The 16,050-nt window shown below is 55.2% G+C and overlaps 2 protein-coding genes across 4 annotated transcripts; one reads left to right on the forward strand and one right to left on the reverse strand.

Annotated features, from left to right (window-relative positions):
• The first annotated feature begins 1,692 nt into the window (after window positions 1-1,692).
• Window positions 1,693-11,606, forward strand: SMARCD2 (SWI/SNF related BAF chromatin remodeling complex subunit D2). Its single transcript, XM_025890254.2, has 13 exons — window positions 1,693-2,231; window positions 6,612-6,796; window positions 6,995-7,037; window positions 7,180-7,302; window positions 8,264-8,419; window positions 8,858-8,953; window positions 9,094-9,195; window positions 9,342-9,503; window positions 9,667-9,764; window positions 9,947-10,082; window positions 10,261-10,383; window positions 10,506-10,607; window positions 10,685-11,606. Exons 1-13 carry the CDS (start codon window positions 2,016-2,018, stop codon window positions 10,736-10,738), a joined length of 1,596 nt encoding a protein of 531 aa, XP_025746039.1. The 5' UTR covers window positions 1,693-2,015; the 3' UTR covers window positions 10,739-11,606.
• Window positions 11,607-11,657: 51 nt separating this feature from the next.
• On the reverse strand, window positions 11,658-15,965 carry PSMC5 (proteasome 26S subunit, ATPase 5). Of its 3 annotated transcripts, none has more exons than XM_025890260.2 (12): window positions 15,852-15,965; window positions 15,225-15,296; window positions 14,120-14,189; window positions 13,704-13,801; window positions 13,481-13,537; window positions 13,174-13,404; window positions 12,727-12,853; window positions 12,435-12,625; window positions 12,246-12,344; window positions 12,050-12,160; window positions 11,871-11,957; window positions 11,658-11,767 (listed from the first exon to the last, which is right to left on the reverse strand). In XM_025890260.2, the coding sequence occupies exons 1-12, from the start codon at window positions 15,873-15,875 to the stop codon at window positions 11,714-11,716; spliced, it is 1,221 nt and encodes a 406-aa protein (XP_025746045.1). In that variant the 5' UTR covers window positions 15,876-15,965; the 3' UTR covers window positions 11,658-11,713. The 3 variants fall into 3 exon arrangements, with proteins under 3 accessions (XP_025746045.1, XP_073739147.1, XP_073739148.1); XM_073883046.1 differs by lacking the exon at window positions 15,852-15,965 and adding an exon at window positions 15,476-15,629; XM_073883047.1 differs by lacking the exon at window positions 15,852-15,965 and having other exon boundaries at window positions 15,167-15,291.
• Window positions 15,966-16,050: the final 85 nt, after the last annotated feature.

The raw sequence follows: 16,050 nt of genomic DNA on the forward strand, positions 1-16,050 counted from the left end.
GCATTACTTTGGAGCTCTAGAAGCAATTGCACTACTAGGTGTTTATCCAAAGGATACACAAAGAGTGGGGTGCCTGGGTGGCTCAGATGGTTAAGCGTCTGCCTTCGGCTCAGGTCATGATCCCAGGGTCCTGGGATTGAGTCCACTGCATCGGGCTCCCTGCTCCTTGGGAGCCTGCTTCTCCCTCTGCCTCTCTCTCACTGTCTCTCATGAATAAATAAATAAAATCTTAAAAAAAAAAGATACAAAAAGAGTGGCTGGAAGAGCCACATGCAGCCCAATGTTTATAGTAGCAATGTCCATAACTGCCAAAATATGGGAAGAGCCCAGATGTCCATTGAGGGATGACTGGATAGAGAAGATGTTATATGATATATATCTCAAATGGAATATTACTCAGCCATCAAAAAGAATGAAATCTTGCCATTTGCACATCCACAATGTGGATGGAACTAGAGTGTATTATGCTAAGTGAAATAAGTCAGAGAAAGACAAACACCATATGATTTCACTCACGTGAAATTTAAGAAACAAAACATGAACACGGGGGAGGGAAAGAAAAATAAGATGAAAACTGAGAGGGAGGCAAACTATAAGAGACTCTTAACTCTAGGGAACAAACTAGGGTTGCTGGAGGGGAGGTGGGTGGGAGGATGGGGTAACTGGGTGATGGGCATTAAGGAGGGCACTTGATGTAATGCGCACCGGTGTTATATGCAACTGATGAATCACTAAACTCTACCCTGAACCTAATAATACACTATATGTTAACTAACTTTAATTTAAATGAATAAAGAACAAAAAGAAATGCAGAAGCTTGAGTCCTGCCCCAGACCCCAGGCCAACTGAATCATAATCTCCGTTTCAAATAAGAGTCCCAGATGTTTCTTATGCTCATTAAAGTTTAAGAAGCACTGGTCTGTATGATGGGGAGAAAACCCCAGATGACCAGAATGTAGGCTTTGTGAAACAGCTGAAGCACTTTATTTTGAATTCCTTATGATACAGGACAGTGGTTTCGGAAAAGGTACTGAATTTTTTTTCAATTAAGTACTATAAATCCTGGAGAAAGACCTTATTTAACTGCAGGGAGTTTTCTCATAATGCAAAAATCCCTACCCCTAGAATCATTTCCGGTGGAGTAAAGTACTAGGCTTCCTTAAAGTCAGGCAAAGCCACTTTAAAAATATGCGATAAGAACTCGGCACTTGGCCAAGTCAGCCCTTCACACAGCTGGATCGGGTCTGGGGCAGCTGATGTCCCTTGGCAGCTCTGAGCCACCAGGATGGCTTTTTTTAAACAGTCAAGCTGGCGGTTCTCCTGCCTCAGGGAACAGCTCTATGTTGAGTCTTTAATGCTGAAAACGTAGAAAGGAGACTTAAAACTATTTTCAGGGAGCGTACCTGGGAGACTCGGGGAGTTGGCTACAATAGGGAGAGATCAGCAACTACCCATTCACTGTTGAAGCCCTAAGTGACCTTCAACCTCTGACCCCGCGCCTTGCACAGCGCTTCCTGCGCAGCTTTCCGCCCCCGCCCCTTCGGCCAAGGGCTGGCCCGAGGGGTGTGGGCGTGGCTCTGGGGCTGGCGGTTAGGGGTGGTGCCTGTTAGGGGCGGGTCTCGCGAGGGGCGGGATTTGAGGAGGCATCCTGGCATTGGGCTGCTGGTTCTAGGCGGGGCCTAGCGCCGGGCTTGTTTGGGCGGGGCAGGGAGTTAGTTGCCGCCTCCCGGTAACTGGACTCCGGCGGCCAAACCTCCGGAGGCCGCGGGCGGCAGGCGAGCCTGCAGCAGATCCCGGATCCGGAATTCCCCGCTCAGGACCGGAATCAGGATCGGCCCTGCCCCAAACCGAGGCTGCGAGGAACTCGAGAACTTGGATTGGGAAATCCCGGAACCCGGATCAACAAACCCTAGAACCCGGAATTTAGATCGGAAAGTCCCGGAACACGGATCGCGGAGCGGACTCGACACGGAGTCCGGAGCCCGGATCGCGACAGCGCCGGACGGGAGGGAGCGATGTCGGGTCGTGGCGCGGGCGGGTTCCCGCTGCCTCCGCTGAGTCCTGGTGGCGGCGCCGTTGCCGCGGCTCTGGGAGCACCGCCTCCGCCAGCGGGACCCGGCATGCTGCCCGGACCGGCGCTGAGGGGGCCAGGGCCGGCTGGAGGCGTGGGGGGCCCCGGGGCCGCCGCCTTCCGCCCCATGGGCCCCGCGGGCCCCGCCGCGCAGTACCAGGTGAGCGGCGCGGATGGGCGGGCGGCGCCGCGAGCACGCCCGGGGCTGGGGGCGATGGGGGGCCTCGAGTGAGGGCCCCGGGGCAGCCACCTGGACACAGGGCACGGGGGCCCTGCGTGCGGAGTGCGCGGGACACGGTGGAGGGCAAGGCCGGGTGGTGGGGCAGTTGGGGGAGAAGGTACGAGCGACTCTGGGGTGGAGGGTTTGAAGCAGTTGGGAGGGTCTGGACGCTTTCTTGGAACCGGAATTCTGAGTAACTGAGAGGTGGAGGAATCGGAGCTAGTGAGTTGTGAGCGAGTGGGTTGAGAAGTCTAGTGTAGATCTTAGGGTAGGGGGTTCAGGGAAGCACTGAGAAAGTTTTGCAAAAGGGCCCTCACTGAGAAACCAGGGTTACCCTGCATTGGCCTTGGTCCCACTCTTGGTCTGCGCTGGGTTTTTGTTTTTTTTTTTTTCTTTTTCTTTTTCTTTTTCTAGTTGGGAACTGGCAGAGCTCTAGCTGTCTGAGATGGCTCCCAGCTGCTGAGGAGGAGGAAGAAGGGCCTGGCTTCCCACGGCATGGGAGGTCGAGCATAGGGCAAGGGGATCCCAGCCTGGGGCAGGGTCTACTCCAGGTCAGGCCCAGGAGCCCTCGAATGGGATGGCTCTGGGTTCGACCAGAGGTGGTGATGGCCAGGCCTGAGGGAAGCGGAAAGCCCAGCCCACTCTGGGCAGACTCTCTTTTTGGCTTTTGGCCTGGTGTCCTAGTGTCCAGGAGTTGATTAGTCTGCAGGAGCGGAGAGGCTCCACTGAGCCCTGCTGGTCTGGGGTTGGAGGAGCCTGCAAGAGTTGCTTCAAAGAGTTCTGTCCTGACGCCTTTGGAGTTTGGCTTCGAAGAGAGAGCTCAGGTTGCAGCTTCAAAGGCCATTGAGAGCCCCCCCCCCCCCGCCCCCCGCCACAGTCCATTGTTTCTGGTTGCCCCAGAATGCTTGGGAATGGTCCCCATCCTTTTTCCCACTCCCTCTCCACTTTTATTTAGCCTTTAGGTTCTTTCTAACAATGCCATATCCCACCCAACCCATGTGCCCCAGCATTTGGCACTGGCTTCTTTGCTCATCTCCCAGGGAAGCTGGGGCTTACTCTGTTCCCTGAACTTCATGTCTCCACTAGGATCCTCATAGAATAGGGTATGCATATCTGCCCCCCACCCCAGTTCTGGTCCCTCACTTTCTTAAAGAGATGCTTAACTGGGGACAGTGATTTTTTTCCCTCTTACTCCTCATTCTACCTCCTCCCTATAAAAAAAAAAAAGTGTCTGAGTATTGACAGAGATAGACCTGGTCCCAAGGACTCCATCTTTCCCATCTTGCTTCCCCCTTGGGGATTCATGGGTCCAAGGTGATGCTGAGGGGCCCCTGGGCCGGCTAGCTGAGGACTGGCCTTCGAGTCTCCCTGTGGGCCTTTGGCCTGAGAAGGATCTAAAAAACAGAGAGGAGCCTCTCCAGTGTCCTCTGCTCGAAACCCGTGGGCAGTGTGGCCTGGGGAAAGCCCCCGGAGAGACCGGGTTCCACAGCTCTGTGTAGGGAGTGCTCTAGGGCCAGTGGCAAGGTCCAGCTGACCTGCTGGGTAGCCCTCGGCTGCTAGGGTTGGGGACTAAGGGGAAGGCACTGAGCCTCTGCTGCTGCAGGCTTCCTGTCCCACCAGCTTTACATCACCTCCTCCTCCTCTTCCAGGGAGGGGGGCAGTGGAGGTCGAAGGGGAGAGGGAGGACCCAGTTCACTCTGGCCAAGTTCAGGGAAGATCCTGCTTGGCCTCTTTGCAAGTCCAGTTGTGTGGCTTCCAGGAGATGGGACTTGAGATCTGAGGGGCAAAGGGGTTCCTGTCCATTAGAGCACATGAGGTGAGCTAGAAGAGCAAGGGTTTCGGGGCCCAAGCTGGGCAAGTGGGGGAACCCCTGGAAAGAAGGGAAGTGATGACCCACCTCCCGCCACACCATGGTTCTAGCCGTGGATCATACTCAACAGAGGAGCTTAAGGAAAACAAGAAATGAAAAAAACAAAACCCAAAGAAACACAGATTGTGGGGTTCACTCCAGAGTTCAAAATAGGTTCTACTCACGGAGGGGTACGTTCTCTTCTCTCAGGCCGGGCTACCGGCTCGGAGGTGGGGCGCTGCGTGCTCTCTGGAGGCTGTGGCCTCAGGCCCGGCCACGTGCCCCTGCTGTCCTCGGTGGTGGGAGGTAGAGGCCCACTTAGGACGTGGGCTGGTGCCGGGCTCGGGGGAGGATGCTGTCGCACACTTCTGAGGTTCAGGGCACTGAGCCAGGCCTACCTAGTTCTACTGCAGGCGGGGACTCACAGAGCCTGGGGAGATCCAACCTGGGGGTTTTTTGTGTGGGTTTTTTTTTTTTTTCCCCTCTTGGGTTTTTTATTTTGAAGAGGAGTTACTGGTGCTTCAAAGAACAGGTGTGGAGCTTGGCAGGACCAAGCTGGGACTTCGTGAGCTGTAAGCAACCTTCCCCTGGGCCCCTTCTCTCTTGGGGGAAGCCTGGGGCCCTGGGCAAGCCGGGGGCTCTGCGCCTGGGAAGCCGGAGCAGATGTCTGGGAGGAGCCCATTCCAGGCCCTGCCTGTGCCACGTTGACTTGGGGCTTCCTGCTGCTGGAGCACCTGCCTGCGAGGGGTGGGTGGCAACAGGAGGTTTTGGGACCGCCCTAGTGAGTAGCTTCCCGGGGACCACAGGAAACTAGCTTGCTCTCTGCACACCCCCCTGCTTCAGTTGTTCTTCCACTCAGGCTCAGGCTCAGGCTCAGGCTCAGGCTCAGGTTCAGGTTCAGGGTGGGGAAAATCCGCCCAGGATGTCTGGAGCCTGGACTTAACAGCTGTGGCCACACTGAGTTTTTTTCTGTAATTTGGCCATGGCTCATTAAGGCTGAGGAACAGGCTTTCACCTTTCAACAGCTCAGATGAATCTTTTCCTGATGAGGAGAAATTGCAGCAGGACTCCTGAGGCCCCAGAGCCCCCTACCTTTAACTCCATTCTCCCAGATGCTTCTACCATCTCTTCTTCCTCCTTTGCCCTTCCTTACATCTCTGGGTCGTTTTTCTCCATCTCTGCCTCTGGTTAGGAGTCTGGCCCTCTGTGCTGAGAACATGAGTTCAGTGCTAGATGAAAAAGTAGGGGAAGCCTCTCATCTCCACGCTACTGGGCCCGGGTTGCGGGGGGGTCCTCTGATTTGGTGCAAGTCCCTACCCAGCTTGCTTGGTTGGGTAGTTGTGTGGGTTGCATAATCTGGGCCCTGGGGCCAGCCCCATGAAGCTGCCAGGGATCGTGTGTGCGAGGCATAGCTGCCAAACAGGCCTTGCAGGCCGCAGCTGTGGGGAGGGGGGCACAGGACCGGGGGGGGGGACTCCCAGAAATGTTGGGGAGCTGGACCTCTGTGGGAAATCCTTCTGCAAGTTTCTACAGAAGCTGTTTCTGTCACCCAGATTCCTGGTGACCCTATGACTGACCTTGTATCACAGGATAATCTTATTTCCGTTCTCCAGTTCGGGACTGTGCGGGCTGAGTTAAGGCCCAGTCGGCCCCAGTGGCCAGATGGTGCGTGGACCACAGACAGAGGCCACCCAGGGGCCACAGCTTTCCTCTTGGGGTCTTCTGGCATCGGGGTGGGGAGCAGGGCAGTAGGGAGGTAGAGAGAAGGGTCCAGGTCTGGGTTGTAAGTAGGGGCCATATGGTGACCAGATGGTCTCTGGACTCTGCCTGAGGCCACCGCCACCAGTCGGGACATGCTCCCAGCCATCCTGCTGGAGCTTGCTCACCTATGGGGCCGCTGCCTGACGGGCATGCCAGCCCCTCGGCCTGTCTTCCTCCCCTCGGTCACACCGCTGGGCTGGTGCCCAGAGATGGATGTTGGCGTTTTGCCTACTCCTGTCACCCTGCCTCCCTCCACCCGGCTGTGACCATGCCCCCGTGCCGTGCTTTTTTTTTCTCTCTCGTTGGGTGGGAGTGCTTGGTGGCGCCATGTGAGGCCGTCCGCAGTGCCTCATAGCTGGATGGTCCCAGGGAGCGCGGCATCGCGTGCGGGGGCTGGAAGGTGGTGTGGGGCACTGAGACACTCCCGCAGGCCCTTCCCTTGTGGCAGGCCTCTCCTCCCACCCCCAGGGTTCCGGCAGACCTCATTTGCTGGCACGGATGCCAGGGCAGGTGAAGGGGGCAGGGCAGGTGTGGTTTACATTTCTCCTCTCAGGCACCTGCTCCCCTTTGTTCCTGGCCCTCTGACCTGGCCTCTGCGGTGCACTGCTTCGGGCCCAACCCGGCCCAGGAGAAGGATGGAGAGAATGGGTTATGGGCCCTGTGGGGCCCTACCGCTGACCTGTGCACCCCCATTGCCTTGCTTCCCCCAGCGGCCTGGTATGTCACCAGGGAGCCGGATGCCCATGGCTGGCTTGCAGGTGGGACCCCCCGCCGGCTCCCCGTTCGGCACAGCTGCTCCCCTTCGACCTGGCATGCCACCCACCATGATGGACCCATTCCGCAAACGCCTGCTTGTGCCCCAGGCCCAGCCCCCAATGCCCACCCAGCGCCGGGGGTAAGACCGTCCTGTTTCTCCTCCCTCCATCCAGCCTAGCTCTAGTGGTAAACAGAGCAGTTCCTTCTGTCCTAAGAGCTCTGATGATTGAGGGGCACTCCTGGTTCTTCTGGGGACGGGTCCTAGGGGCTGGAGGGGTGGGTGGGGGGAGGTGTGTTTCGACCACTGACATCTTAGGTGAGTTTTCGTCCTTCCTAGGTTAAAGAGGAGGAAGATGGCAGATAAGGTTCTACCTCAGCGAGTGAGTATGTTGGGCAAGGGCCTAGGAGGCCTGCCCAGTGGCTGGTGGACTGTGGGTGCAGTCAGGCTCCCCCAGTCCTGGGATGGGGGAGCAGGGAGCCTGAGCTGCAGCAGAAACAAGCCGAATTCCTCCCTTCCTCCAGATTCGGGAGCTTGTCCCAGAGTCTCAGGCGTACATGGATCTCTTGGCTTTTGAGCGGAAGCTGGACCAGACCATTGCCCGAAAGCGGATGGAGATCCAGGAGGCCATCAAAAAGCCTTTGACGGTGTGTTTGCAGCCCTGGCCAGCCCTGGGCCTTCCCAGACTTCTCTGCCTCTTCTTGGCCTTATTTTTGGAGGCCAAGCATGGGGCTGCGAGTTCTCACACTGCAGGATGCAGCCCATTAGTTGAGCATGAACTCAATTTAATGTGGTGGGGCCAACATGTTTTTTTTTTTTTAAGAGTTTATTTATTTATTTGACAGAGACAGCGAAAGAGGGAACACAAGCAGTGGGAGTGGGAGAGGGAGAAGCAGGCTTCCCGCTGAGCAGGGAGCCCGAGATGCGGGGCTCGATCCCAGGACTCTGGGATCATGACCTAAGCCAAAGGCAGACGCTTAACGACTGAGCCACCAGGCGTCCCTGGGGCCAGCATGTTTTAACAAAATATAAAATAGAAATACTTCACAGTAGGGTAGTACTTACCATAGAAGTATCATTTAATGACATTTTGTTTCAGATGTTTATATATGTATGTGGATCGTGGGTTGTGGTTTAAAATGTAAATGTTATAGATCGTTATAGATCATGGTCAGAAATTTGCAGGGCAAGACTAGAGGATAGATAGGGGTAGTTTCTGCTTCCCCCCACACCTTTTTAAAAATAATAATCCAGAACAGTCCCCTGAATGATGAAAGCTTCCAGAGACAAAGATACTTTGGGGCCATGATGGGTGTCTGAGTTGTGTTTAAAGTGTGAGCTGGAGACTTCTGATTTGCCCGACAGCACCCTCTATGTCCCTGTCACACCACCGATCCCACTGTGTTGGAATTGTTGGTAGTCCATCTGTCTCCCCCATAACCGTGAGTTCCTCGGAGTCTGGGACCGGGATTTCTGACTCCTCATTTCCCGTGCCTAACAAGGTGCCTGGCCCCTTGTCTGCACTCAGTATTGATGTGGGAAGATTGGGTAGCATTGTTTTCCAACTTGTTGGCCCACCTCTAGCTGGCTGTCTTTCTTGCTCTTTAGCAAAAACGAAAGCTGCGGATCTATATTTCCAATACGTTCAGTCCCAGCAAGGCAGAAGGTGATACTGCGGGGACCGCAGGGCCCCCCGGGGGAACCCCCACAGGGGACAAGGTGGCTTCCTGGGAACTCCGAGTGGAGGGAAAACTGCTGGATGATGTGAGTTGGGAAAGGTGGTGTCTGGAGGGGAGGTGGCCTGTGTGGGGTTGAGACTGGGGTCAGACACTGGGGCACTTCTGGAGAAGTCCTGCCTGAGGGAGAGGGCTCTGCTCAGGGTCACAGCTCCAAGCCAGTTAGAGGTTGGAGGTTGAAGATTTGTTTGTTGTCACCATAGTTATCCTGAAGGTGGCAGTGAAGCGTCTTGAGGAAGGGGGTACCCCTTTCTAATTCAGTCCTATTGGCTACCAGCGGGGTTGCACCCAGAGCCCTTTCCTGGCCCCCAGTCTCTCCCTGGCCAGTCTCATTGCTTCTTTCAGGGCCCCAGTCTTCAGTACCCCGAGCTTCAGAGTTGAAATAGCCCCCTTGTGGGGGGCTTAGCCTGGGTTACGTTTGAGAGCCCAGCAGCACCCCCAGCTCACACCCATGACCGTTCCCCAGCCTAGCAAACAGAAGAGGAAGTTTTCTTCATTCTTCAAGAGCCTCGTCATTGAGCTGGACAAGGAACTGTACGGGCCTGACAACCACCTGGTGGAGGTGAGAGGCCCCGGGGCACAGGGAGTGCAGGCCAATACGCCGGGGGGACAGAGAAGCAGCCTTGGTCCCTTGGAGGGCCCAGTGTGTACACCCCTGCCCACTCCCTTGGTGACGAGGTCTGCTCCCTGCCTCCCTGCCAGTGGCACCGGATGCCCACCACCCAGGAGACTGATGGCTTCCAGGTGAAACGGCCCGGAGACCTCAACGTCAAGTGCACCCTCCTGCTCATGCTGGATCATCAGGTGACATGTGTCTGGGGCCACAGGGAGCCCTCTGGGGGAGGGGGGCAGGTTCCTGTTGTAAACCCTCCCTGTCCTGCCCCGTCCTTCCACTTTGGTTTCTCACATGAACACAACTCCACCCCCAACCCCCGTCTGTCCATTTCCAGCCTCCCCAGTACAAGTTGGACCCCCGACTGGCAAGGCTGCTGGGGGTGCACACACAGACCAGGGCGGCCATCATGCAGGCCCTGTGGCTTTACATCAAACACAACCAACTGCAGGACGGGCACGAGCGCGAGTACATCAACTGCAACCGGTACTTCCGCCAGGTGAGCTGGCCGCCGTCCTCCCCGCGCCTCGCCACCCGGGCCCTACCCCCCGCTCCACAGCCCCATGGGGCAGGTTCCTGGCCATGTTCTCCACACTGACCCTGGAGTGGTCCACTTCCCTCTGTGCCCTCAAAGGCATCACCGAGCCTTTGGTACTCTCTAGATCTTCAGTTGCGGCCGACTTCGTTTCTCCGAGATTCCCATGAAGCTGGCTGGGTTGCTGCAGCATCCAGACCCCATTGTCATCAACCACGTCATTAGGTAAAAGAGCCTCTCATCCCCCTCTTTCCGTTTCAGAGCCATTTGCCTTTGGCTTGATCTAAAAGCCAAAGAGAAGTAGCAAGTTTGGTTTCTTGCTCCCTGAGCGTGTGCAGGTTTGGCCCAGGTGGGTGGGATGAATGCAGCTCTGTGCTTCCCCTTCTCCTCCTGTGTCCTGCCTACAGTGTAGACCCTAACGACCAGAAGAAGACGGCATGTTATGACATCGATGTGGAGGTAGACGACCCACTCAAGGCCCAGATGAGCAATTTTTTGGCCTCTACCACCAATCAGCAGGAGATTGCCTCCCTTGATGTCAAGGTGGGCCCTCTGCCTCTCCACCTTCTCTGGGACCCAAGGTGGGGGTGGACAGGCTCTGTTGGGCATTTCTGTACGTGTAACACCTGGGGATGGGATCTGTGAGTCCTTTGGGGTTAGGCCTGGAAACAGGACTCCCTAAGAGTGGGGTCCAGTCTGACACGTGGACTCCCTTCTCCAGATCCATGAGACCATTGAGTCCATTAACCAGCTGAAGACCCAGAGGGATTTCATGCTCAGCTTTAGCACCGACCCTCAGGACTTCATCCAGGAATGGCTCCGTTCCCAGCGCCGAGACCTCAAGGTGTGGTCCTCGTCCTGAGGTTGATCCCATGCTAGGCCCTAGGGGATCTTTACCCCCGTCACTATGTCCACTTCCTGGGGCCGACTTGCACTGCATATAGCTCTCCTCCTGGCTCTCTGCAGATCATCACTGATGTGATTGGGAATCCCGAGGAGGAGAGACGAGCTGCTTTCTACCACCAGCCCTGGGCCCAGGAGGCAGTGGGGAGGCACATTTTTGCCAAGGTGAGGCTCTGCCCTGTGTGCTCTCTTGAGCTTGTGAGCAGAGGCCTGAGCCACTAGTCTCTCCTCTCTCTCTCCAGGTGCAGCAGCGAAGGCAAGAACTGGAACAGGTGCTGGGAATCCGCTTGACCTAACTGCTCAGGGACCCCCTCCTCTGCCTAGAAGGGGACCACCCTCTGGGGCCAGAGACACACAGGCTAAGGATGGGGTGAGGGGTGTCTCCTGTCACCCCCTGCTCCCCAGCTATAGTTTCATAAATGTAGTGATAGGATTCCTTGTTGCTTGGTCCCCCTAAGCCTTATACTTATTTTCTACTTCGGCTTTAACTGGGTTCACAAGAGATGCCTCCTCTGCTCCCTGCAGGCCCAAGTCGGTCCGCCGGAGGCTGTCCTTTGACATTGTCACGGAGACCTTTCAGAACCGGGCCCGCTGGCTTGGCTTGTTTACAGACCCCCTTGGGGCCAGTGTCCAAGCTGGCTCTGGGGCGCTGGGTCAGGAAGAGGAGCACAGCTCACACTCTTCCTAGCCTTTCTAAACCAAAGTCCTTGGCCATTCCTACCAGCCCAGCCTTGCTGCTGGTTTTTCCTTTTCTTTGGGTATTTGCACTATGTGGGAAGCAGGTTTTTCTATGCGGGAACCACTTTTTTTGTACAGGGGTAAGTTGGGGTTTTCAGGGAGCCCTGTTTGGTGCCTCCTTCCGTTTTTTTCTTTCCTCAATCTATGCAAGCGGCTCTGGCCGCCATCTCCTCGGACGCCAGGGGGCTGCACCCCAGCTCTTGAGCCCAGGGTGGGAGAGCCTCCTCGGAGGGGACTCCAGTTCTCTAGCAGGGCCTGAGGTACGGGTGTGCGTGCTTGGTGGAGGGCGGGGGGATGGGAGGGGGAGCGGTGGGGAGGACTGTTATTGCCCTTTGGAGCTTGGAGGAGGGTGGACCCCAGGGCTTGGCAAGGGCCACTTCTGGCAGGTTTGGGAATTTCCAAATAAATCCTTGTTTATTGGTGGTACCCGGACCTGGTCGTTCAACAGTGTGGCCACGCAGTAACAGACTAAAGTCCTTCAGGGCTTGTCCTGCAGAGCTTTATTTGAGGGATCCACACAAAAGACAAGCACCTCACTTCCAAAGCTTCTTGATAGACATGTTTTTCTCACTATCCTTCTGCATGACCTGGAGAGAGAAAACATTAAGTTACAAACGGAACAACGAACACACGCTCTACCCGCCCTGATCGAGTGTCCGTCAGCAAGGGCAGAAAGACAGAGGCCTCTACCTTGGCTACGGCCATCTCGAAGTCCTCCTGGGTGACGTGGACACGCCGTTCCCGCAGGGCGTACATGCCAGCTTCAGTGCACACCCCCTGGGCAGAGAAAGGAAGCAAGGCACTGTTGCTGTGCCCCGGAACTCACAGCTTCCTGCCGCAGCCCCCTTCTCCCTGGGCCCTCCGATTACCTTCACTTCGGCACCGGATGCCCCAGGCATGAGCTCGGCAATTTTCCGCAGGTTGATCCCCCGGGTCAGGTTCATTTTCCGAGAATGAATCTTCAGAATGTCCAGCCGGGCCTAGAGAGGGGACAGAGAGGAAAAGCCTGAGCCCTGTGGCCTACCTCCACAGCCAGAGCCACCCCCAGCTCGGCCCCTCACAAACCTCCTCATTGGGGGGTGGGAATTCAATTTTTCTGTCAATGCGCCCGGGGCGAAGCAGCGCAGAGTCCAGGATGTCAATCCTATTAGTAGCCATGATAACCTGAGTGGAGAAAGAGGGTGGTGGCAGCATCAGCCAAGCCCTTCCTCGGGCTGCACCTTGCCCAAGGCCTTCCCTTGGACGCCCCCTCACCTTGATATTCTTGGTGGCCTCAAAGCCATCCAGCTGGTTGAGCAGCTCCAGCATTGTCCGCTGCACCTCACTGTCCCCTCCAGAACCCCCCTCCAGCCGTGAGGAGCCAATGGAGTCAATTTCATCCATGAAGATGATAGATGGAGCGTGTTCTCGTGCCATGACAAACAGCTCCCTCACCATTCTTGCCCCTGTGCAGAGGCCAAGCTGGCGTTAAGGGGGCAATGAGCTCCGTACCCTCACCTCCACCCCCTCACTTCTGCTTGGTTTTCGGGTTTCCAGCCAGAGTTACCTTCCCCAATGAATTTCTGTACCAATTCAGAGCCGGAGACACGAATAAAGGTGCAGTCTGTGTGATGAGCCACAGCCCGGGCCAACAGTGTCTTCCCAGTGCCTGGGGGTCCATATAGCAGCACACCCTAGAAAGAAACAGCAGGACTCAGGGCAGAAGCCAGTCCCCACATTACACTAGGGAACATTTACCAAGTGCCCGCTTTGGGCTAGGCCCCGTGCTAGATGCTGGGGTATACATAACGAACGCTGAGGTCCTTCCTAGTGCTTTTCTCGGAGCCACCTCGGTACCGTGGCAGCACTACCCCCAGCCCCTCTCCCGTGGGGAGCCCAGTGTAAGTGGGGTCTAGTATGTCCTGACACCTCCCCTGAGCCCTGTACTCACTTTGGCTGGGGCAGAAATGTGCCAGTAACAGCATGACCCTTCCACGGAAATCTTGCTTCTCACCTTGGGCTGCGCAATGCCCAGCGCTTCAAAGAGCTCAGGATGCTTGACAGGCAGCTCGATCACTTCTTTGATCTCCTTAATCTGCTTGTCCAGTCCACCGATCATCTCATAGGTTGAATCTGGCACCTTCTCCACCATCATCAGTGACACTAGTGGGTCTACCTTGTTGGGCAAGATCTTGTGCAGAGTGTAGCTGTCGTTTCTAAGAGCCACCCGGCAATTGGGTGTCACCTGGCCGAGGGGAGAGTTTCAGGAAGTGGTGTGCTGAGAGCTAAGCCCAACCTCCCACCTCACCTGCTGCACTCACGTCGTTGATGTCGATGTTCTTGTCCACATCTACGACAAACTTGCCTTCAGGATGCACCTAAAGAAATGAGAACTTGTTACCTTTCCTGACAGCCACCTCACCACCCACCTCACCCAGGAAGACCCATGAGCCCTAAGATAACAGTGTCCTGGCAAGACTACACAGAGATGCATGGGAATGCACCAGGCATTAGGCTGCTCCCTGGGGGTCATGGTGCCTTTACCTTAACCAACACTTTTTTCTTATCCATGGCCCGGACTACTTCCCCCACATAGGAGCCCTGTTCCTGCAGCAGCTGTAGCTCTTCCCGCAGTAGGCGAACTGGATGGGAAACAGACATAACGGTCACCCAGCTTCTTTGGTGTCCCCTCTCCTACAACTCAATTCAATAGGCATGGATGAAGCACCATTCTGAAGTTTTAGAAGACCACAAAAATAAAGTCAAAATTTAGGTCTCTAAAGGGATTAACAATGCAGCTCGGGAGAGGCATGCATGTGAACAACCATGTAACAGTGCAAAGCGTAACCTTAGACTCTGAGAAATAAGCACCAAACATGAAGTCTCAATTTAGGGAGATTCGAACAGTCAGACCTCGGACAGACTGCCCAAATGCAGCCTTCCCATCTTTCCCTCCTCACCTTTTGCATTAAGCTCATTCCTCTGTGCCTGCAGCCTCCGGAGATTTTGGCTCTTATCATTTACAATCAGCTATGAAGGACAAGAAACAGAGCAGAAAACACTAGGAGGTTAAGCTCTTGGCCAAGATCCTCACAGGCTGGTATGAGCTGAGTGACAGAAGAGCACAGGGCACCTGCATGTTCTAGATTGTACAATAGAATTCTAAAGACCCTGTCCTTTCTTCTAAGAGTCCCTCTGGGGCCTAGGGCAGCCATCAAAAAAGGCTAGTTGTCCTAACACACTGGTCCAGAAATAACAAGCCCTAATGGAGAAAAGTTACAGCTGCCTCACATAGTCAATTTCTTTCAAGACAAAGACATGGTAGAGTGGGAAGATCACTTGAGTCAGAAGCCTACGTTCTAACCCCACTGCTGCCAATTAACAGGTAGGTAAAACTAAGGAAAGCCTTTAAAAGGTCAAGATCTCTTACCAAACCTTAAGTAGATACGGCGTCACCTACCCTGCCTCTCTTCTGGACTACTGTGAAGAACAAATGACACCACATATAAGAGCACTTCAAAGACGATAAACCTAATTTGATAGCTACAAATGTACCGGGAGTTTAGAAATCACCCTTGTGACTTTCCCTCATCCAATTTATGTATTTTCCTTTTTGCTAGGGTCCCTGCTCCCTCTTTAGGCTAGAGCACTGGGTTGCCCAATTCCTTTTCATTCAGTCCCATGGAATCATTATGCAGACCCCGCAGTTCTGTCTGCCCTCCCACTCTCGCCCTGCCGCAGCCCCAGTGTGCTAAATCTCATCGGAACCTTCGTGTTCCCTTATAAAACAAACCCTCGCATTCAGACTTCTAGACGGAATGGCATTTGGCTAAGAGTACCTTTTAGGTTAAAATCTGACTCTTCAGAATGCGTAATAAACTCTGAATACTGATTACCTTCAAAGGAGTGGGAGTTAAGAGAAACAAGAGACTTAACATACTTCCTATGGTTGACCAGTTACTTCTACTGCACCCCCAATGGAATTATGTGGATTTATAGAAACATACTCATTCAATCCTTCATCCCTCTTCTAGCTGCCTCTGGACCTCTGGAGTCCGTCCTCACCTGGAGTTCTTCAATCTTGGACAGATAATACTGGCGGAGTCCACTGCCTGCCTTCCCCTCTTCCAGCTCCATCTGAAAACACAGTGTAATTATTAAACAGGCCAAAAAAAAAAAAAAAATCCAAGGGAAATACCCACTTCCAGCTTGGACTTTGGAGGAGTAAGATTTGGGTTCGAATGCCTCAGTCCTTTTCTTTAGAACCCTCCGCTTCCCGGTGACTAAACTAAAAGCAGAATGAGAAAGCCGCCTACCTCCTAAGACTTTCAGGAGAATCAAAAGACAATATACACGGGAGCGCTTTGTAACGAGTCAAGCGCTGTAAAAACCCGAGGTATCATTACTCGAGGTGGAGCCACCATTAGGAACGGGGCCCTACCTCCCGCGACTCGCGGACGGGCCGGTTCCCGCTCCCATCGCTCCCCTCACTCTCTCGGCCCTGCTCTGACCCGCCGGGGGCGGCGCTGACACAGCAGATCCGGTCCCAGGCAGGGCCCAGTCTGGATTGGTCCACCCACCCCCGACCCACCCAACCCACCCGACCCTCTTGGCCCGGCCAGCGGCCCACCTCAGATCACGCCTGCTTGTCATCGAGCCCCCGTCCCCGCCCGGCCGCCGCAGCCGCCATACCTGCTCCGGTCCGTCAAGCGCCATCTTCCCTCTCTCACGGAGACCGCCGGCATCTGAGCCGCCTTGGCGCGCAGGCGCAAAAGCAGGGGCTTAGGGTCCAGCGACACTAACAGAGAAGAATTCCGGGTCAATGGGCGGGGCGTGCGTCGAGACAATTACAAAAACAGAGGCCATGATAGGAAGGTGGCTACGCGAGGTC

Source organism: Callorhinus ursinus, unplaced genomic scaffold (assembly GCF_003265705.2).
Source record: "Callorhinus ursinus isolate GAN/ISIS: 27379988/994484 unplaced genomic scaffold, GSC_fseal_2.0 scaffold50, whole genome shotgun sequence".
NCBI lineage: Eukaryota > Metazoa > Chordata > Mammalia > Carnivora > Otariidae > Callorhinus > Callorhinus ursinus.

Excerpts from the sequence above, each read along its gene's own strand:
- SMARCD2 (XM_025890254.2), top strand. The coding sequence starts at position 2,016 with ATGTCGGGTCGTGGCGCGGGCGGGTTCCCGCTGCCTCCGCTGAGTCCT. Across the intron at positions 9,196-9,341 it reads TGCTCATGCTGGATCATCAG|CCTCCCCAGTACAAGTTGGA; the intron begins GTGACATGTGTC and ends GTCCATTTCCAG. Across the intron at positions 9,765-9,946 it reads GTCATCAACCACGTCATTAG|TGTAGACCCTAACGACCAGA; the intron begins GTAAAAGAGCCT and ends TCCTGCCTACAG.
- PSMC5 (XM_025890260.2), bottom strand. The coding sequence starts at position 15,875 with ATGGCGCTTGACGGACCGGAGCAG. Across the intron at positions 12,854-13,173 it reads TGGGCATTGCGCAGCCCAAG|GGTGTGCTGCTATATGGACC; the intron begins GTGAGAAGCAAG and ends GTTTCTTTCTAG. Across the intron at positions 12,626-12,726 it reads ACAGAAATTCATTGGGGAAG|GGGCAAGAATGGTGAGGGAG; the intron begins GTAACTCTGGCT and ends GCCTCTGCACAG.